At 42.9% G+C, this 22,811-nt stretch overlaps 1 protein-coding gene across 1 annotated transcript in view; it reads left to right on the top strand.

Annotated features, from left to right (window-relative positions):
- Positions 1-8,135: 8,135 nt before the first annotated feature.
- SCUBE1 (signal peptide, CUB domain and EGF like domain containing 1) overlaps positions 8,136-22,811 on the top strand; it is a gene marked incomplete at both ends in the record, with an annotated part of 212,072 nt that continues 197,396 nt past the window's right edge. The window contains 2 exons of the mRNA XM_082012017.1: positions 8,136-8,223; positions 10,845-10,967. Of these exons, the coding sequence (XP_081868143.1) occupies positions 8,136-8,223; positions 10,845-10,967 (211 nt within the window). The remainder of the gene's footprint in view (positions 8,224-10,844; positions 10,968-22,811) is intronic.

Raw genomic sequence — 22,811 nt, 5'->3', positions numbered from 1 at the left:
CAATTCCAGTTTATGTACTGGGCATGACATCGTATGGTAGGGAATATCTCTTTGGCCAGTCTGGGTCAGCTGTCCCGGCTGTGTCCCCTCCCGGCTCCCTGTGCACCCCCAGCCTACTTGCTGGCAGGCCAGCACAAGAAGCTGGACTGTCCTTGACTGCTCAGCAACAACCCAAAACATCAGCACATTATCAACAGTTTCTCATCCCAAATCCAAAACACAGTCTCACACTAGCTTCTGTGAAGAAAACCAGCTCTATCCCAGCTGAAACCAGGACAGGCTCCCTGACAGCAACTGGAATTGCACCTGCAGTCAGAATAGGACTCTGAAATACAATCCTGGGACTTGGGGAAAATGAGGTAGAAGGAATGAAAATTTGCTGACTTTTTGTTTTCTAACTTTTTTCTTCTAGCTCTGCAAACTCAGGTTAGAAGAACTGCAAATATCAACATCCATGGGTGTATAGACTTACTTTTTTTTAAGAAGGGGGAGGCACTGGTTGATGTTGTAGAAAAGTCTGAGGTAAAGATTTGTTCTCATTTTGAACTTTTGGTTGTCTTGTGGTGTTGCTCTGCTAGTCGTTTTTCATCAGGTGGCCAGCTCAGTCCTCATCCTACATGACTACAGGCCTAACTTCCAGCTGCCATCTACCTGATAGTCAGTTGTCTTTGCAGATGACAGCTGGAGTATTTTATATTCATTTGTCACAGCTGAAGAGGCCTAGGCCACAGTTAAAGCAGGGGAGATGCAGGCTCCCTGATAAAGCTAATCTCAGTTCAGCTGTGTTGGATGAAGAGAATAACTGAATTAAAATGTATTTAATCGCAGCGCAAAGAATTACATGTGTTTATATTTCAATATAGGCCCCTACTGTGCAATAAAACTCTACTTGGTCAACACAGGTTTTGTCTAGGATAAAAGTTGTTATTGTTCATAGACCAGGCTTACTGGATAAAGTCAGGGCTTGATCTAGAGCACCTCTTTAGCAACATACTTCTTGCTTAAGATTAAGTTTATATGGCAATGGGCTCTTACACTGTGGATCTTGGTGTAAGTAAAGATTGCAGCTAAACAAAGGGATAAGTACGTATATACACTTGCACTAAAATAAGCATATTGGTTTTAGGAAATCTGTATGCAAATCTCCACCACTACCCAGCTCCCCACTACATAGCTAGCTAGGACTTGGGTTGGTAAAGGGATTGATGCCCTGACCTGGTCCTTGGTCCTCCAGATGTTTTTGATGGAAGAATTTTTCTCCCTGCAGTAAATTGAACAGGTGCTGCAATACAAAATTATGTAATTTTCAACAGCATCAGGCCCTTTTCATATTATGGCAAATCAAAGGGAAAGTCTTGAGAGTAGCTTTGGTGCTATGGGCCTTCCCGAAGAATGCAGAACTTCAAATCAGTACACAGATCTCACTCTAGCTGTCAGTGGCAGGATGGGTGGGTGGGGAAGGAGGAAAATTGCAGGAGCAGGCTGTGTTACAGATATTTTTCTTTCCTGTCTGCATGAAAGTGTCCTGAGGAAAATCATAAATGGTTTGCGGAATTATGGAGTCACGAAAAATGCTGATTAAACTTCTGCTGGAATTTTCCTAGAGTCTTGTTGCTGCTGTTAATGTTTAAACTGAAACATTTTGGGTTCAGGAAAGGTCCAAAAGAAATGATGCAGGGGACTTACAGGATCCTACCATGACTTGACAAGATGTCCTGCCAACTCACCCACCTCTGCAGCTGCTCTGCCGGGGGGCAGTTGAAATTTGCAGCCTCTGGAAGTCTTGGGGCTTCTGGGAGAGTTTTGGGTTTTTTTTGTGGGGGGTAGGCAGGGCTCTGAATTGGAACAAAATAAAATTTCACACTATCAAGTCCTCTGTGAAGTGGAATCAGCTTTTTCCTCTGAACTGCTGTAATGGTATGTTCTACAGAGCAGAGAGGACTGCCCATGTAGATTAGAGCCATGTTACTCGCCACATCTGGTTTTAAGCTAAGCTCAAGGATAAAGGGACTGTGAGTAGAGGCCATGGCCCCTTCTCTTTATCTTGCAATATACAATTCTGAGCCTGCTGAGACAGCCTTTGCAGGAGTCTATATGCAAGAGTAGTCCTGCTGATGAATGTGTACATGCTTCAGTGTTCCTTGCAGGCTCAGGGCCTTGATTAGACTGGGAAACTGCACAGATAACTGACTGCAGATCGTGGATAACAGTAAGAAAGGGAACAACAGAAAGTACATCTGCTTGAGTGCCCTGAGCAGGGCTTTGAAGAAGAAATGAGAGCCAGCTGTAGCCATTTTTGAAGGACAAGTTCATTTTAAAAAGATTGATTACCAAATGTCTCCTAAAACAACCCGAAAGTAACCCAACAGATGAGAAAATTAGAATTCTTGTTGCTGTCCTGTGCAGTCAGAGCAATTAACGACTGTCCAGGATTTGAGATTAAAAATGACTGGCATAAGCCTTAAAATACCTACAACAGTACTTTCCTCTGAGTTGCTTGACCTTTTTAGACTCTGCAAACATGGATGTTCAAGAAGATGGCATGTTAAAACAACAGCAATACAACATATTTCTTTGCACTCACAATAATCGGTGAAATTCATTTTGAGAGTAACTGAGCTGTCAATGATAAGAATCCAATGGTAAGTAATCTGTACCAGATCAGGAGCCAGAATTTGCACTAGCATCAAGTTACTGTTTTGAAGGCTTCTCTGAAGGAGTTACTGACTTAAAATCCTACTCTGGTCTAAAGTTAGTGGACGGACAAAGAGTAATGGGATCCTGCTCACTTTATCCCCTTTTTAGTCAGGATAGGATTTGATGCTGGCATTTTAGCACCTCCTACATCTTTCTGTGAAGTCCAGGTAAATATGCTGTGGCTTAGCTTCCGTCAGCTGGTATATTTTTTGTTTAAATGAGAGGGTGTTCTCACCATCCATTCTCTTTCTCAATAACATCTACTGACACAGAAATCTGAATGCTCAGCTTCTGTTTCCCTAGTCTTCCTTTTTTTGTTTTTTTGTTTTAGTTTTTTTTTCTTGATATTTCTCTTCTGGCTCCCTTATGTCTTCACTTCCTAAAACCAAACCATTTCAGAATGCTGCTGCCCACTTCCTTGTGAACACAAAGACACATCACCACCTCTAAAAGTATTTTGGCAACAGACTTAACAAACAGGACTTTAAGAAAAGTATCCTTTTCGGCTTGCATGTTTCCACAGGTCCTTGTCCTCTTCTTCAACCTGCTGTGGTGTAATCTCGTAACAGGTAGTACATACAACTTTGTTCTGTACAATTTCTCTTGTGGCTTTTGTAGGTGTCCCTTATTCATTTTAAGGCAGGCTGCTGTAACCAGTCTCCTACATAATGCAGGCCATGAAGTTTTACCTAGCTCTTTATGCATCAAAGTCTCATTCACCTGTTTGCTAGGATGAAGGTTACCTCTCAAAATATGCCTTTTACTGGAATGGAGTGAGTACCAGTAATGGAGGATCTACTCTACTTTACTCTTTGTGTTGATGGTGGTATGTTCCAGCTCTTCATTAGTATTATCATCTTTCCTTCTTAGTGGTCATAATCCAAAGCAGGAACAAAAAACAAAACAAAACATCTCCATTACTCTTTCTAGTGAAGTTCCTCCCCCTCTCTCTAGCTGCTAAAGCATTTTTCTGAATGGAAAACTGTTCATAAGACAGTTAAGGGAAAAGCAGTTTATGAATTTGTAGATATGCGATGCTCAATAAGGCCTGTCATGATGCACTGTGTTGTTAAAGATTTACGGGTTTAAGGAAATGTTTTTCTATGAAGTTTAACCTCTTTTGGCACCCTGGCAATGAAAGGGGAGGATCAGTTGGATGAAGCAGGTGACATGTTTTGGAGGAAGGTAACATCACAGTAGAAATCAGAGAGTAGCTGTCCTCAAGTGTGAGTTGATATATCTCTTTAATGTTTGGCAGTGACTTACACATTTTTTTGGCCAGAATATCCAAATTTACTTCCACAAGGTTTCCAACCATTGTCTCACTGATGAAAGAGTGAGATATAATTGATTGTAATCTCACCAAAGCTATGGAATAAATATCCCCTTTTGACTGTTAGAGCAGCTGCTATGTAAATTCCCATCTCCTCCAAAGAAAAAGAAAAAAATCTCCTCCTCCTCTCAGACACCAAATTTTCTTGTACAAAATTTTCATTATGGATTATGATGGACTTTTTTTTTTTTCTTTTCTCCCAAGGACATATCATTGAAATACTTTGGCTACATGCTGCTACTTAACTTCTGGGAAACTTAGATGCTGCATTTTCCTGGAAAGAAGTAACACAGCATTGAGCATGTAGTGTTATACATGTCCATTACTTCTACTTTCAAAAGCTTCCCCTGAGTACTTGTAGAAAGTACTCTATCTTCCTTTGAAGAGCTGGTTTTACGTTGTTCCTTTCTTCCTAATAGAAAATATTTAAATAAAGTTTGGAGATATATGGCCCAGGGTTCAAAGTATGTATGCTCCCTGTACAAATTCTGGCACATGGCCTCCTTGTCCCCTATCTGAGGGAGCCAGGTTTCACTCAGTCCTTCATACTACACTTCAGGGAAAGAGAAGAACTTAAGTTAAATAAAAGGATTCTCCCATCAGGGTTTAAATGTCTCACCAGCCTTATGGAAGACCTAACTGGGGAGACAGCCAAATAAGTTTACTATGTTATTTTGTAAGATGCTGTATTTATACAGTGATAGACAGGCCCCACTACAGTGGGTTTGCTGTGTAAATGGGCAAGATGGACAGAAGGAAGAGAAACAAAAAGACAGAGGTACAAGTTAGCACAGCCTGTCCAGTGACTGCTGTGATTCCTAGTCCTGTCTATAGCTTGTGTTGCCTCCCAAGGCAGCGTTGGCCCCCATATACAGGTGTTCATAAATAGCAAACCGGGAAACCAAATAATTCTGCAGATGCTGTTCCATCCTTTCAAAGCATTTTTGGAATGGTGCGTGTCTGTGGGAGAAGGTGTTCTGAAGTCGAGGCTACTGTTCTGCAGCCATGCTTCTATTTATGCCTTTGGCCTTCCTGAGATGCAGGTGTTTGTGAACCTCCTACTCTGTAAAGAGATGGGTCCTAATAAAAGCTTTAAAGACATTGATGTGGAAGAACATTATAAGCCCATGCAATCCATTAATGTGCAAGCTGTCGCTGCAGGCTGCCCAAAGGTTTTCAGGCAGAGCTCAAGAGCATTGGTAAAGAGCTTCAGGAATGGCAGTTGTTCCCAGGCTAGACCCCCTCCACCTTCAATTCGAGTACCTCTCACTTACTCCAGTTATACAAAGCAGACTTACGGTTAGGAATCTGATTCTTAGCTTCCACATTGGAAGAAGCTGCTTGGTCATTACTTCTAATATGAAATTTTTCACGGAAGCATCTGTGCAATTAACATAGGAATGAGGTTAGATGATGATAAACAAGCACAGAAGCATAATGACAAATGGAAAAGGTGGAAGTCCATAAGGATCCCTTTGCTAAAATGTGGCCTTTAGGAAGGAAAACTGCTGAAAAGATCCTTTTGGAAATATTCAGCCTGGCACTGTCGATAATATTCCGTATTGTATATGATGATCCTCACTTAAGGTTCAGGCCCTCTTTTGATAAACACTGTCCTATTGTATTTCCATTCTGTCAGTCAGGATCTTGGTTTAAAAAAAAAAAAAACAAATAAAACATAAAACAAAGCTAGAATATGGACATCTGATATGAAGACTTTAGCTTTTAATTGCATGCCACCCTTAGAGTATACAAGGACATATAGAGATAGTGTGATATTTGGAGCAAAGTGACTCCCTTTCCTGAGTGCCATACAGGTAGTGTTAGTACTGCACAGATTATAAATGCATGGAATCAGGGAAGAGAAATGGCACAAGCATAGTGATTTCTCTAAGAGTAACTTCACAGATGCAGTTATATGACACTTAGAATACATGCTAGAGAGCAAGTCACTGAGGCAACTATTTTGTTGCTTTAGCAAACCTTTTTATTACACCGTGACTTTTAAAAAGTTGAGGTAGTTCGGTTTTGGACATCCCTAGCAATTCCTTCATGGAAAATAAACTTTTTGGACAATTTACAATTTATCCCATGATAAATTGTAGCATGTTTTCATGAAACGGAATGAAAAGCATAATTATGATTTTTTTTTAAATTAGTAAGGAGGTTTAGCCTTATATTTCACCTAGGACAAAAATCATACTTAGTCCTTGAAAATAAGAGCTTTTTCAGAAAAGTCGGCGTGTGGTGTTAATAAGGTAAAGATCACCCTACCCGCGGATAGAACTACTGAGCTGATGGTCTCTCTGCTACAGCATGCCGTAAAGCTCACTAGGTGGAGCTCTAAGGTCCCAGGTAATCCCTCTGGGGACCTGCGTGGGGGAAACGCTCAATGAGTCCATGGGAAGACTCGACCGTGGAATTCACCGCTTGCACCTCGGCCTCGTCACACAAGGATAAGGGACTGGAATTAAAATAGTAATAATACTAATACCCCTGCCCCACCCCTAAAAGGATTAAGGCCGGGAATGCCCAAAACAGAGGTGTAAACACTCAGAAAGCAAACAGCTTTTGCACCACGCAGTAGTTTTTAGGTTTATGAAGGAAAAAGATCGTGGCATGTACTTTTACTAACCGAGCAGCTGGTCTGAGCAACTTTTCTGACGTTTCCTTCCCATCTCTTCAGGCTTAAAGATACTTAATAGTACTACTTTCTGGGCAAGTATATTGCACCGAAACATGCGTATGTTTGGGAGGAAGTTGACAATAAGGCATCTAAGGCTATGGTGGGATATGTTTATTATCTGTGTGACAAGTGGATGTCACACACAACAGATAGCCTCGCTGGGGAATTAGGAGTTAAAACAACAGAAAGGAGCAAAGCATTTCAGTAGGGGGGTCTATGCGAGAAAGAAAGGTGTAAAGCGAATAGGGGTACGAAGCCATAACACGAGATGTCTGCAAGCTAGTTCAGTCCTTTAAAAACAATCGGTCTGGAAGACTTCAGGGTCGTGAAATTAGCCTCTGAGGGGGCAAATTTCTTATGTTTGCGTTTAAAACCGAAGACTTTTCTCCTTCAGGGTGGTGGCGACAATGACACTCATAAACACGTCTGCAGCCGGAGCAGTTAAAGTTTCCCGGATGATTTTGGGGAGAGCGGCTCGGCTGGGCCGAGCCGGGGCCGCACGGGTCGCCTGCGGCGCGGCGGTTCCTCGAGTGCGGCGGGGCGTACAGGAGCGGCTCTAGGGGAAGGCTGGCCGGGGTGGCCGGCGGGAGAGAGGCAAGCGACTCCGCAGCAAAGCCCTCAAAACGCTGGAGAAATCCAGCGGCTGGTAATGACCCGGTGCAAGTGGGAAAGGCAGCGCTAGGAGTTAGGCGAGGCTAAAAGGAAAGGCGGGGACACACACACACAAAAGTTTTCTTTTAGTCTGAGCCCAGGAAGGGGGAAAAATCCCTCTCAGCGGTTGTCAAGGAGATGGGCGGCCGGGTTCGCTGGACTGTCTGTCTTCAACGCCCGCAGCTCATGGGGAGCCATTTCCCCGCGGCTCCCAGCGAGAGGCGCAGGGCCGCGCCCCCCAGAGCCGCCCCCAGCCGCAGGGGGGCGCCCTCCCGAGGAGGCGGTTGGGAAAGGGGGGCGCTAACGGTCTGCCCGCGTGCCCCGGCCCCTGAGGGGATCAAAGCTCAGGGCTCGCGCAGCTGGGGACGCCCGAGGACGAAGCCCGGTAACGGCCCCAACGGCTTTCTGCGGGCTTCCTACCTGTTGGGAGACGTGAGCGGTGACTAGCAGGGGCGCGGGCACCGCACCAATAAGCACCACACGCCTGACTAACAAACAACTCTCGGGGCGGCGAAGGGCTCAACTGCCTCGCCGACCACCTTCCCCCTCCCGCCGGCGGCGGCGGAGCTCAGGGGCAGTCCCGGGGGCGGTGAGGGCGGCCCGGCCCACCCCAGCCCGCCCCGGCTACCGGCACCGCCCCCGCCGCGGGAGCCCCGGCGAATCAGCGGGGCGCTGTCAGGGCGTCAGCGCCGGCGGCTCCGCGCGGCCGGCCCCGAGCGCGTCCCTTATCGCAGACAGGCACCGGGGGCCGGGGATCGCATCATTAACATGGGCACTGTTTGCTTTTCGCGGCGCTGCTGTTTGCTTTTCGCTCTCGCCTGGGCCGGCAGGTTGGCGGGAGGCAGCGGGGGCGCAGGTAAGAGGGGGCTCCGCCGCCGTGCCGCCTTCTCCCGGCTCGGGCGGCGCGGAGCCGTGGCCCCGGGGGGACCGCGTTTGTCCGCTCTCCTCTCCCTGGTGTAAGGTGTTGAGGGGGAGGTCACTTCTTGCTGCTAGTAGTGCCGGGGGGTGTTGGAAGTTGTGCGGGGGAGGCGTTTTGTCGCGTGTTTGACACTGCCGGAGCCAAGGGACGCCTGGAGGGAGACACTGGGAAAGAAAAGTTACTTTCCTTAAGTGCCTACGAGATAAACCTGTGCTGAGCCCTAGAAACTCCGCAGGGGAAGCGTTGGCTGTTTTATCTTCACAGATTTTCCCTGTCTGCGCATTAACCCAAAGACCTGCTGTTCTTAACAGCAGCGCTCGTATCTGTTTAATAGCAGTAATGATATTAAGTCTTTGCTTCGATGTTTAAAAAAACCAAAACCCCATCTGCCTAGGAATGTTGTAAGCCCAAAGTAATTTCTTAAAGATGTGTATGCAGTCTCTGAAGTTGTGCTAGAAGAAATCGTTTAAGGTAAAGTAGGAGGGTGGGGAGTGGAAAAATCCCTTTTCTTCAGATGCAGGAGTTTAAATGCAGCAAAATGAACGAAGTCAACGTAGAAGTTCTTAAAGTCCAAGAAATGCAATGTGAGATGTGGAGCAGAGCAGGGGCTCATATTTGGTTTTGCCCTTTCATTTGACTCATTGGCATTCACGCCTGACTCCCAGGCATCCTCTGGTTGCTGTGAAATGTCCCCCTTGGCTCAATGCAGTTTGAATTTTTGACGGCATTATAAAGAGTCCAGCTGTCACTTTTGCTGATCTTGATGTGAGATGGGTGCCGGTTTAATGAGTCAAAAGTATGAACCAAAGCATTTAAAAAAAAAAAAAAAAACCACTGCTTCTTTTCTTTTTGTGCTTGACTGGATCTGTGTCTGATCTGGGCAACACCCTCGGACCCCCTAAGCTAATTCACGTAAATCATAGCTAGATCTGAACCGGCTCAGCGGTTAAAATAAACGAATGGACAAGAAAGAAGGAAACGGATTACAGCAGTCCCGCATTTCTCCAGAAAATACAACGCTCTGCGGTTGGGAAGGGGAAAGTGTTCTCCTCTTTCTTTAAAATAAAAATAAAAAATAGCAACAGTACGGAGCGGAGGCAATTCTCTTGCTAGGAGCCCGGGGGTGCCCCGCGGGGCCGTCCTGGTCTGCACCTCTCAGGGCGGTTCTCTGCGGCGTGCCATGCCACAGTCTCTGGTGATTCTCCCCTCTCCAAGTAGCCCCCTCTGTCCCCGGTGACTTTGAGGGATCCCTGTTTTGCCGCTGGAGATGGCCGAGTGAGCACTTCAGAAACAGTTAGCGTTAGGTTTTCAAGCTAACAATAAAACTGTTCTCACTTTAGTGCACTTTTTTTTAATTTGAGAATCTCTTCATCTAATTGGCATGAAACCAACTGCACATGCCTCTTGCTGCATGCTCCCCTCCCTCCGCAGCACTATCGAGGAGAGATCCTCGATGCTCCTTAAAAATAAAGAGGAGGCTGTGCCCCGTGCAGCCCGGCGAGTTGTTACCCGGCTGCTAGCCTGCCCTCCTGGGCAGGGCGCTCCCCGCCCGCCCTTCTCCTCCCGCACGGGGTGCTGGGGCGATCCCGGTGAGGTGCCTCACTGACAGCGGCGGCACGGCACGGCCCCGCCGGTCTCCGGCGGCGGCTCCGCCGCAGCCCCTTGCGTCGGCCGCTGCGGGCGACAGGGTGGCTGGGTCATTTAGGCTTTAAATGTCCCCATGTTAACAGCACACCCCGTCCCTCCGTAGGTCGGAGCTTTTTTTTTTTCTTCTTATGTTCACTTCATTAACATTCCCACGACTACCAAATGTCGACTCTCTCTCATCCTCCTCCCTCCCCCAGCCTCTTTAAATCCGGGGGACAAAACGAGGTCTCGTCCCTGAAATGTTTGTGAAGGCCTGAAAACAAGAAAAGCGCTCTGGGTCCCCCCTTTCAGAGCCTGGCTCACCCGCCCGAGCGGGGACCTTTTCCTTCTAAATGGGTTTTAGTCCATGTAGATGATGTTATTGTAGGCTGCTTTTCTCCGCGCTAATTTACCGAGTTTCATATGCTCTTCCATTTATTTATATTTTGCCTCTTAATAAAAAGGATTAATGTGGTTTTGCTGTTCAAATATTTATTTTTCTCATTCCCCCGCCAGCATAGCTTATTTAAACTAGGCTCTGCCTTCCTCTGTTAAGAAGATCTCTTTGCTAGAACATGCAAGTGGGCTTTTTTCTTCTCTTACAGGTCATTTAAACGCCCTCTTATTTTACGGAGGTGTGGTTCTCCAGTATCAGACCTATATAGCAGACGCTAATTTCTAGTGTGTCTAAAGATTTCCTAATGCAGAAACGTGGGACCAGGTCCTTGAGCTTGGTGGAGCAGTGCTTCTAAATGGCTGAAGGAGAATAACACGTTGGTTTGTTCAGTTATTTAACCTTAGGTGTTCCCATTTCCAGGGTGACACTCGGAGGGCAGGCAAGCAAACAGCTTCTTCAAGGGGAGCATCTATCCTTGACGGTTTTCTGTGTCTGTTTCTTATCTGTCCCCTTGGGGTTCGTTCTCTGCTTCCAGATGTTGACGAGTGCGCAGAAGCTACGGATGACTGTCACATCGATGCAATTTGCCAAAACACACCCAAATCCTACAAATGCATCTGCAAGCCAGGCTATAAAGGCGAAGGGAAACAATGTGAAGGTAAGGACAGCTCGGCTCCTCTCCTATTTCCCCTCCTCTCCCTTCTCTTATTTGTTTGCTCTTTAAAACCTTTTGTAAATAGCTGAATTCCTGAAACGATTAATGCAGATTTACAGCTGCTTAACCTCAAGTCTGGGTGTTTATTGGCCAGCATCCCCCTGCTGCTTTTGCTAATTGTCCGGCATCGCAAACAGCGTGTCCGCCAGCCTACTTTTAAAAATTTTCAAAAAATAAAATAAAAGGGGGGGGGGGGCGTTCCCCACCGAAGCGGCTGCTGGGGTGGCACCGGCTCGTCCCGGGCCGGGCTGCGGCCCCTGCTTCGCCTCCCGCCGACAGCAGCCGGGGCCGCCGCGCCTGCGGGAGGCCTCATCCCTGCTCCAGCCGCCGGGCAGCCAGCGGGGCTGCGGGGAGCTGGGGCCGCCGCCGCCCGGCCCGCGGCCTCCCTGCCCTGGCCCGGCGCAGTGCCGCGGGCTGGCCCGGTCCTTCTCCTCGTGCCCTCCCGCGGCACGGGGAAGCGTGCTCCTTCGCCTGGCTGTGCCGTGATTTACGGTCACCCCTGCCGCCCGGAGGCAGCCTCGTTCCCCCCGGGCCGGTTACAGTAGGTGTATCAACGCGAACAGGACGCTGGAGCTTCCTTCTCTTTGACACTACGAGCGTATACTTTTTGAGTTTGTGGAACATTATTTTAAAAGGAACTACTTCAGATTATTGTACTTACACAGAGTTAAAAAAGTTATATGTCCTTACATCAACCCTTGCAACTGAAAAAGACTTAGCATGTTTTATTAGACACTGTGTACACTCGTATTTCAGATTTTATGAACTCCATCTTGTCTATTGAACCTCAGCAGAGAGATTGTTCTCTGGTGAAAGAAACGAATATTGTAATCACAGCAGAATGCCTTACAAATAAAAGATGCAAGATTATTTTTTTTTCCTACTTAGCAGCTATAAAAATTCTCCTTCCAAGTCTCTCTTTTTCTATGGCAGACTGAAACTTTTTCAAAATGTATATGGCCAGTCCATTAAAAAGATTAAAGACCTAGAAATGACTTTGCTGAAGTCTACAAAAATGTGAAACCACATATTATTCTCCATGGACTTCCAAAGTGTTTGTTCAAGTGCCCTCATAAAGCATTTTTGTGGTTGTCATATTTTTCTGTCTTGGGCTTAAGACAGAGACAAATTCCTACTGTCCACCTCTTGATGCTCTAGTGTCTCTGAGCTGCTGTTCATTTGGAAGCCGGATTTTCTTTCTTGCAAACAGAATAATCATTCAGCACCACTTCTTCCTCTATTCATCCCTCACAGGGAAAGAGCTCTATGCAGAGAAAATGTGCTCAAGGCCACAGCTGCAGAGGTTACAGCATTCCCAGAACTGGTACTTCTTCTTGTATTGGTTTTCGGCATCAAAAGGTTCCTTAAGCTTTAACTACTCATATTTTAGCTGTTGAGCTCTGTTTAATGGTAGACCTGGCTGATACTCATGCTTATTTAACACACATATTTCTCTTTGCCTGATTTGCCTTGGCGAGTAAAAAAAAGAGAGCCCAGTAAGTAGTAAAAAAATCAGATTTCTCTGTGGAATGATGTACAGAATCATGGATTCTCTGTGGCTGATGTCAAACTCTTAGATCTGATGAAATTTAGTGTCTGACAAGCGTGATAAGTAAAGTAAGCTGGGGCAGACTGCAACATATTCTGCATGGATGTTAACTGTTCAGCATTAGTCAGGTAAATGAAAGTAAGATGTCTAAACCAGGTATTACTATGTATGATGTATACATTTTTTTTTTTAAATGTTACAATAACAGTTGTAAAGATTTTGCATCAGCTCTACACATCAAGTTTGTAATTAGTATCAAACTTTGGGATAAGCAGAAAACTTGCAATATTTTTGGATGCTTCCTTTCTGGAGCTTATTTTAGATTACTTAGAAGTTATGTACCTTCAGTGGCCAGCAGATACCATTATGTCCTTTTCATAAGTGAGTAAACTCAAAACTAGAGAGGTGAAGGAAGGGTCATATAAGTCAGTGGCAGACCTAAGGTCTGCTGCTCATGTAGAGTGGGTTTATTTTGCATCCTGAGATCAAGTATTCAAAACCTACAGAAATAAACAGACTAGCAGTATTGATTGGTGTTTAATATTCTGTCACAAGAAAACACCTGTAATTAGTCTTTAAAAATTATCTTTTAAGATAAAAGTGAATGTGCTTGTAATAACAAAGATGAAATACACCAAATGGTTTTCGTTGTGCCAAGACCAAAGCTGGGTCATTAAACGATTCTGGGTCTTTATAACTTGAGCTTTTCTAAATAAGTTTTTTGATCACTGAAACTAGTTACCTATGAGAAAAGGATGCCTCTTGTACAGATAATGTGCCTCTCTAACTTTGTAGCAAACTACATGTATTGCATCATGCCTAGAAAACATTCACTATAGCATAACTAACTCCCTTACAGTGCAGGCTATCAGATACAGCCTGATTTTACTAAACAAGCAGAACTGCAATAGTGTGGTAAGCTGAAAGAAACAATACGATACCATCAAATTTATTCTAATAAATTTTAGTGATCTGCCAGTTTAGGTTATACTGAGGCATTACAACTCATTTAGAAAGGTGTGCATGTTCATTTACTTTAAAAATCAGTCTTAAATATTGCTTTTGTTCACTTAAAATCCATTTTTAGAGAAAGGGTTAGAGTATGAGAACGAACATGATTCGGATGATTCTTAAGTTTTATAAAATCAAGGGAGCACATATTTGACCAAGTATGTCCAGTATGTGAATATATATTTTCTGTACTTTTTCAAAGAAAATGAACATTTTAAAAAAAGGGATCATTAGGCTAAATGTGGAACCCAGCCACTTGTGCAGCATTTTGTGCATAGCTTGCTGCTCTGACCTAAAGGGTGAGGAGAAATACGTAAGATAAAAACATTCCTTTAAGGACGCGTGGAGAGCTCTAGCAGCCATTATACTGAAATCAAACATTTTCTTGACAGTCTGTTAAATTCCTTTAGCAGGGAATTTGTTTCTGAAGTTTGCTTTTCTCCAAAACTGTCTTCTGGACTGGGTTTCTCCTGAGTTTCTGAGGATTGGGGATGACTTCTTAGTTCACAGATCTACCCTACCTTTTTTCTTTTTTTTTTCTGGGTAGCTTTCTTGCCTGAACCAGCTGACCTATTTCTTTCCACAGAGCACAGTTGTTTCTCCAGACAGAAGAGCTGCTTGTTCTTCCTGTGTCCTGTCTCCTGCTTCCCTCTGTAGATTTTGGTTTCCAACCAGCTATCTGCTATGCTTTGTCAAGCCATATGGGCAGCATTGCCATGATGATATTTCCCTATATCACATGATATACCAATATCCTTTGACCACAAATTCTCTAGCTGGCATTTTCATAGGATGGAATAATGTGTCCAACACAGGTAATCTTTAAAAAAAATAATAATTTTGAATTGTCCATTTCTATTCAACATACAAAATCTATTCATTGATAAGTGATTCAGTTGCCCCAGCAGACTTACTATTATCTAGGAAATTTTTCCTGTTGTGATTGTAGTCAGTATCTCAAATGCAGTGGCCTGCATTCAGCTGCAAGCATGTTCTTTCATGCTCCTTAGGTCTTTGTCTGTACCTTCTCTACATTGACTTTTGGTCTCCCCATAGGTTGGTATCTCAATAAAATTGTTAGCTGGAAAATTGTGTCAAAGCAATGGAAATTCCTGAAGCTTCAAAAGGATTCCAAGTCCTGAAGTTCGTTAGGCCTTGTCAGGGCCTCCTTTGTCCCTGATGCCAGCGTTGCATCTTTGCTGTTGTAGGGTACTCTTGTCACTGAACAGTTTGTGAAGGGGTTTAGCTCTTAAACCTACTTAATTTTTTCTGCCCATGCTACTTCTCAGGCTATTCCAAACCCTCATGCCATTAATGGTTAAAATACTCTGTATAATTTCTGGTTGATGTTTATCTGTGCCCATTTTATATCCAATTAGTGTGTTAACTTTATTCTGTATTTTAAACATTTTTCCCCCCAGTCTACTGTTTATCCCCAGTGTGACTGTGGTTTCGGTGAGTTGCTCTAGCTTTGCTTTCTTTTGCTTTTGGATAATACCTTACATGTAGGACTCTACAGTGTGTAGAGGATGTGATTGGGTGGATGTGATTTTTCCTTAAAACATGCTCTCTGGGACCTGATGCTTCTGGGTTGCAAAACTCTGCTCTGAGCTTTCCCATATTGAATAAGATTTCTCTTTTAGAGAGATTTCTCTAAGATTTCTCTCCTAGACAGTTTTTCTAATGTCTTTCATAGTATTTGCATAACTTCAGTTCTTTTCATACTTGGTCTTATACAGTTTTTGTCATGTTTCTTGAACTCTTTGTACAGAAGAGAAATGCTCACAAGTTTCAGATGTATATCCCTCCCCCTGCTGTGAAACTTCATAATGTTGTTGATGGACTTTCTTGCTGAGGATGGCATACATGTACTATGGCAAAGTATCATGTCAGAGTCTGCACTGAGAGGGTGATTTTCAGGTTTCTGCTTGTGTTGGAAATTTGTGCTAGCAGCAGCAGTTCTGCTTGATTGCTAGTTTGAGTAGGCCTGTGCAGGTCTAGTGATGTAAGTTTGTCATATGTTGATATACTTGCAGTCTTTTTCCTAATGTAAGTAATCATTCCAGGCAGGTGGTCATGGTAATCTGCAAAGGGGGCTGTTATTCTTGATTACCCCGGTGATAGCACCTCACTGGGTGTAAGTGATACAATCTCAAAAAAAGATAAACCATTCCTGCCTCAATCACAGGTATATTCAGCCCCATAGCAGGTTATATTCTGCATATGTCCTTTTGGAAACACAGACTAATTGTCCATTCTGAACCCCCGTGCTCATCTAAGGGCTGCTTAGCTGAAGGAAGCTTCTGGAAAATGTACAGCCGAACAATCTAGCAAGGCATCTCCTAATCTGGGGCTGATATGCTGCTCGTCACAATTTCTCCCATAGTTCCTGACATTTGTCTGTGTATGGTGGATCGAAATACTTACTACAGTATCTGGAAAAATATTTGCATTGATATACCTAGATTTCATTTTCATTGATGTTCTGTGATGTCTGGCTTTGTCTCTGATACGATCTGTTGCTGCAAACAGAAAAGCACAGAGTACTCTACAGATCATCTCTAAACTGTTAACTAAAAGCCCTTTCTGAACTAGGAATTCTAATTTTGTGGAAACAACAGGATAGTGAATTTCTTACTTTGGCAAATGTTTGAGACTCTTGGGACTAACACGTGCAATTCTGCCTTTGTGCTGCAGGTGCAATAATGTCCCTAAGCCAAAATTTAACCTACTCACAGTGTTTGCAGCAATACAGTAACATTTAAAATGATATTGCATTTACAATGAATTAGAAATGATATAGATAAACCACTCATTATCATCCTCAGTAATTTTGTGGGTGTAAGGCCAAGATTCTTCTTATACTTATTTGTTTTTAAAGGATTTTAAACAAATCTTAGCAACTGGAAAAACATAAAAAAAATTTATCTCCTCATCACTCTCATTTGAATAATAACTATTGTTTCTCCTGTTTTAACTTTCTTTTTCTTAAGAAGCTAGTCTCACTCATTGGATTTTAATTTCACTGTGGTCTTTCAAATATCTGCTATGTTCTTCTTATGCTCTTCAAAGATTAATCCAAATATTGCGACAGGGCTGCTCTGAATCAATCAACCTCGAAGCAGCAAGGACATTTCAGAGTTCTCATTTCCCAGCTCCTGGTCCAGTATCTTGTACTGAAGCCTCCTCTTGTCTGTAGGGATAAGTAAGTACAGGGCTTCTGGATGTCTTTTAAACGGAACAATGATCCCATTTCTTTTAAGAGTTTCATGCTGTTCCATCAACCCACTCTCAGCAATTCTTTCTTAATTCTTTCTTAAGCGGACCATCTTTATCAACAATGTCGTGTGAGAGTAAATGAATGCTGTTGCATCCTTTGGTTTCTGAAGTTTGGGCATCTTGATGCTTGCACAACTCTAGTGGGCTCAGACTTGTGCTCTCTGTCTGTCTCATTGCTGAAACACAGTGATGCCACTGAACAATGCAGCTTAAGTGACTTCTTCCTGATGATTCTTCTAATTGCAATAGAAGGTGAATTCATTCCCCCAAAAGAAGGGTCATCCTCTGGGATCTTGCAAATCTTGACTCATTTCAGGCTGAATATTATTACTACAACCATAGTCTTACTGTTATTGCTTGCAAGAAGGTGCTCTGTAGGTTGGTTTGGTCAAATCCACTAATAATATCTACTAATAATATCCCACTACATATCTGTCAGGAGAACAAAGGATTTTCTGAATAGCTGTGTGTTGGTGTGTTGAGGTTTTTTCCCCCTGAAAACACCACAAATATCTACACCCTTTGTCTGCCTGTTCTGAAAAGCTGCAGGAAGGTGGATCCTAAATATTGTTTCATCCTTATTCTAATTTTGTTATTTTCTGTAGAACCATTTTGTGACTTGCTCTCAGTTTAGTGCTTGAGGCTTTGACACTGATCTAATTAATTACTTTTGAACTGGCTGTCCAGTAATCTTGAGGTCTGCAGTGGATATTAGGTACTGAAGCTGCTGCGCTTTCTAGTTTTACAGTGACAATACCTTAACAGGTGGCATTAATGTCATGTGTTGAACTTCATGTCACCCTCCCATAATGGCTGTGTTGTGGATGAGATCTGTTGCTACAAGCCTGTGATGCTGGTTTTGTCCTGTTGGCTTGCAGCAGCCCATCTGAACACAGAGGAAGAGATACTCTGCCACCTCCCGATTTTGTGGTGATTTTTATTTCAAGGTCAAATCTTCCTTCCCAGTTTTATTCACACAGATTATAGCTTTACCCTGTGTGAGCCATTGTGCTGATTTCATAGAAAGCAGCTTCCAGAATGAAGCAGTACATGTCAAAAAATGGGGAAGGGAGTATATAAACTAGCTTCTTTGATTTGAGCTAGTAACTACACTTTTTTTTCCCTCTCTGTAAATCTTATACATTTGATTGGGTAACTTGACGCATCTTTTTTGGTTTAGGCTGATAAAAGTGTTTTCCAGAATCCAATTCTGAGGTTTTCTATATCTGTGCTTTTTTTTTTTTCATTGTCTGGTACCATTTAATACTTGATTCCTGGCTTGCCAGTTTTCTGAATTACTTCAGGGAATGGGGTTTCTGAGGGGATGGAGAAGAAGTAGCAAGCAAGAAAATACTCCTGAGAACATTCTGTAGCAAAACAGAATTTTATTATAGCCTAAGTGAATTAACAGCTTTTATGGTAACTTTTTCTTTTCTCCTTCATGCTGCTTCTGTTCCTTGAATAGGTCTTTTGATTTGGCCAGAGTTGAGCCTTGATATTTATTTAAGTATCTATTTATTTATTTCAGATTGCTTTATTTTTATGACTTTATTCAGCAGTTTATCCAATAAAACCAGAATCTTCGCTGGGATGATATGACCCGTTTAACTGCTTACAGTGCCGTCAGTCCCCATGTATCACACACCCTATTGTTTTCTCCTCTCCCTTTTCCTCCCTACCCTGTCCTACCTCTCAGAGCTACTTTCTGGCAGCCGGTAATGCTGCTTCAGTGAACAGCTCCCCCGGTGGTCCAGTTTGGAAATCTTCCATTTTTACTTAGAAAAAGAACATTTGCTCCAACTTTTTTTTTTTCCCCTCCAGAAATGCCTCTTGGATACAAATATCACTATATTTTGCATAAACAAATACCATACTGCTAGAAATACAGCCTCATTCTTCATCAGCATTACATGTAATTCTCAATTTGGAAAAAATATGTTTTTTTCCAAGGACATTTCTCTAAATAGTTGATAAGCTCCCTGTCTGCTGGTCGGTCTATGGGAACTCTGGGAACTTATAAATATATATGTTGAATTTCATCAGTCTCTACAGTTGCTAAGCTGCAGAACCCAGGGTGGCCTTCTGTGGTGATGTAAAACTGGTATTTAGAAGGAACTTCTCCTTTGCCCCAAATATACAGTGTAAATTATCTGCCAGGAAAATGATAATAAAATGAAGGAGCATAAATAGAATGTACTAAGCTCAATATGTAAGACTCTGTCCTTTTGTCTTCATACTTTATATATCTGCCAGACACTGCTTGGTTTTCCCACCTGTAACCGTTACTTCTGGTGCAGTCTGCTTTCCTTGCAATCTTTGTTATGTTGTCTTGTATATTCTTTTACTCAGCTGGCTCTTAACTTTGTAATTTCCCTACTGAAAATCCTACTTCTCTTGTCCTCTCCTAGTGTGTTTTCACCTGCTGCTTTTTGATTTTATTCAGTTTTCCTTCCCTTGTCCTCTCTCTCAGTGGCTTATTGCATTTACAGCAGTACTATCTGAGAGCTAGTGTCCCACAGCAAGACCTCTGGGACTGGAGAGCTGGTAGCTGCCAGCTCTGAGGACCCCTTACTGGTCTTTTCTCTCAAGTTCTGCCTTCAAGTCAAAACAGCTCCCACCAGCTCTCAGTTCTCCCTTTTTCTTCCTTTTTCTCCACCTTTTTCCTGGCCCCCACCACCAGCTCAGAGTTCACCGGTACCTCAGGACATTCCCTGCTGTTCCATCCCCCACAGACCCATGGCTCTTTCCTCAAGTGGCTGGCTGGAAAGACATCTTTGCATGGCTGTTTGCCATCATTTGTCAGCTCACATTTGATTATGGGGACTGTCTTCATGTGTGTCCATGGCATTACCAAATACATGTTCTTTGTTCTGAAGGCTGAACGTAAGCTGATGCATGGCGTGGTCAGGGAGCCTCTGGTTGGATGATGGCAGAGGAGTTGAGGAATGTGACCTCTTCTACTTCCCTAATAAACTCCACTAATGTGGCTTTTGTCTCTGCTGCATTTAAGCCAGGTAGCATGCACTCTGATGCTGTTAGGACACTGTGGAGGTAATGGGAATCATGGATGGTGGATACAGTCTCTGTACCTGTGGTACTAGTCCAACCCTATTCTAGACCAGGATAGTTGGGAGCCTTAACTACAGGGCAAGTTGAACCAAGCCTCAGGTAGCCCTGGGATGGAGGACATGTGGCAGGAAGTTGTAGGGAAAATGTGTGTACAGTTTGGCTGGAAAAAGAAGTAATACTCTACTTCCTCAATGCACTGATTTAGGAAGTTCCTCTTTGCTTGATCAGGCTTTTTTTTTTTTTTTTTTTTGCACAGTAGCAATTGATGTGGGGCTATGCTGTGAAGAATATCACAGAAATAATCCCCCCAAAAGTGGAAGAAAAAGCAAAGCGTTACAGCATGGTTCTATAAGCTGTTCTACACTGAAAAAGCAATGACTGGGGTATAGAGGCTGAAACAAATGTCAGGGAGAAGGTGGTGGTGGACAAGGTGAATAGATTTCCTAATCTGGCTTAGTTTCTGGAGCTGTTGTGTTGTGAAACTACAGCCTAAGGCTGAAAAAACATCAACCAAGAAGGACATTTTGGAAACTTAAGCTACCTAAATTTCAGTGGAAGCCTGCTGAGCTTGTGAATTTATTTGATCGTGATTTTTTTTTTCCTGACTTTTTAAATGGTTATTTTTTATTTGGTGAATTTTTAGCTGTAATTTGGCCAGCTTTTTCTGTTCTAAGAAATCTACTGAAAAGTAATTCCCCACCTCCTTACAGGAAACAAAATCTGAGAGCATTAAATCTGTTCAAGTAATTGGGGGAGATTTTTTTAAACATAGTAAAGCAATGAATTTTCCATATAATCACTTTAGAAAAAAGCCAACTTTCTGGGTTTTTTTCTTTGTTTGTTTTAGTATGTATATATTTGTTTTAAATTTCAGGTGAAAAAAAGACCTGCTTTAAAGCAGGTACCTTGTATGAAAAATTCTAGCATTCAATAAATGTTTGGCAGTTATAAGAAACTGAAGATAGGTTCTAACAGACCCCCTTGAAATTTCAATATTTTTCTACACATTTAAGATGCTCAGCAAAAGGAATACACTTACATTGCAGTTTGAAGAGTTGTTTTGTTCAAATGCCTTGATTCAGCGGAGTACTTGAGCATATGTTTAATCTTAAGAAACTGTTACCTTTTAAAGTAATTCTGTTTAAGTGCTTTATTAAATTGAAGATATTGTCTTATTTTACTTTACAGTGCTCCTTCTCTGGAGCTGTAGAAGATCACAGTTTTTCCTTCAGTGATGAAGGAAAAGGAAAAAAAAAAAGATCTGGATCATTTAATAAGCTGATGTAAGACCTTCATCTTGCAGGTGCTTTAGACCTGAACTTAGTGAACTTAGAACACATGAGCAGTTTGTTTGGTACTGTAGGCCCCATAGGTAACATGTCAAATTCAAGACCATGGTTTCACAACTATTGAGGATGTTTTACAGTACAGCCACCAAAGACAGAATTGGAAATATTAAGTAGATGAAATGACCTTCAGATCATTCTGATTCCTATAATCAATTTGTTAAACAGATGAGCTGTTACCTCCAAGAATATAAAAGCCAAGTTTTATTTATTTTCTCAGTTTGAAATTACTAAACTCTGCATACCATTGTTCCCATGCCTTAGTCTACATGAACCACTGTCAATCCTTCTGTTTAACCAAGGCATTGTGCTCACAGAACATCAAAAATTTAACTGGGAAAAAAAAAAGTGATGCATAATACTGGTTTGGTGATTATTAATCTTTTGGGCAGGGAGGGTGTTGCTGCAGAATGTGCTTCAGAGGCCTGAGAATGGGAACCTCTGCAGGAGTAGTTGTTTGTTGGATATATCATAGCTGAAAATACTACGGGACATAACTGCTGTGCATTCTAGTTCTTGCTGTTGTCAGAGGGAAATTGCACTGAAGTGCCTTTGTTCTGATTTCATTAGCTGGAAGCAGAGGCTGCATTCAAAATTTTCAGGCAAGTTGTCTCCCTGTTACAGTAAAAAAGTGGTTGAAGTGGGTGTTTACTTTGCGGAATGGGGAGCATAGGTAATGCATATCTAAATTTCTTGTCAGCACCGATGTAGGAGGAATTTGATATCTGACTTCATACCTCTAGAAATGGTAGCGTCTCTACTGAGTAGAGTTGTACCTTTATTATTTTTGCACTTTCCTGTTTGCTAAATTGTCTTGGAAAAGGATTCCATAAAAACTGTGATTTGGAGACATGCCTATATTTTTATCGAACTACAAAGCATCAAAGTGTGACTTCAGAAAAATGGCAATTTCTAAATAATGCATTCCCACCTCTCTAAAGAGGAGTATGATCAAAGTTCCTCTTTCCATGTCCTTCACCCCATGCACCACTTTTCTCTTAAACCAGCCCAATGATTGCTTGTGCAATGGTACAGTTCATCTGATCCTTAATATGGGTCTCAGTATACCACACACCGGAAAGGCAGGTGCTCCAAACGGATTGCTCCTGCTTCTGACTGCCATAGTATTTTCCCAAGGGCTCTCATAGTGGCTTTGTCTGCATGGGCATGCTGGGGAAAGGCAGTCTTGCTTGGCCTGTGTTGCAGATGGATCCAAAGCCATGAGATTGCTTCACGAGGAAGGCTACCTGTGAACTGTTTGGCTGCTAGAGGGCTGCCAGAATTACTCTGACCTGTGACTGTTTTGACTTGTTAAGAGTGAGCCAGGGAATGAGTATAAGGCAGGAATAGACAGCCTTAACCTGCTTTCCTGAAATAAAAACCTGAAGACTGAAATGGTTTTGTTGGGTATAGTCTGTTTCATTAGGTATAGTCTGTTTCGTTAGGTATAGACTGTTTCACTACGTGAAAATGGAAGCAGCTTATTCTGTATGCAAACAATTTTACAGAGATTACAGGAGATTATGGCTTCAG

Source organism: Phaethon aethereus, assembly GCF_964289735.1.
Source record: "Phaethon aethereus genome assembly, chromosome: 1".
NCBI classification, from domain to species: domain Eukaryota; kingdom Metazoa; phylum Chordata; class Aves; order Phaethontiformes; family Phaethontidae; genus Phaethon; species Phaethon aethereus.
The sequence above is the reverse complement of the archived record's forward strand: the minus strand, read 5'-3'. Positions and strand labels throughout refer to the sequence as shown.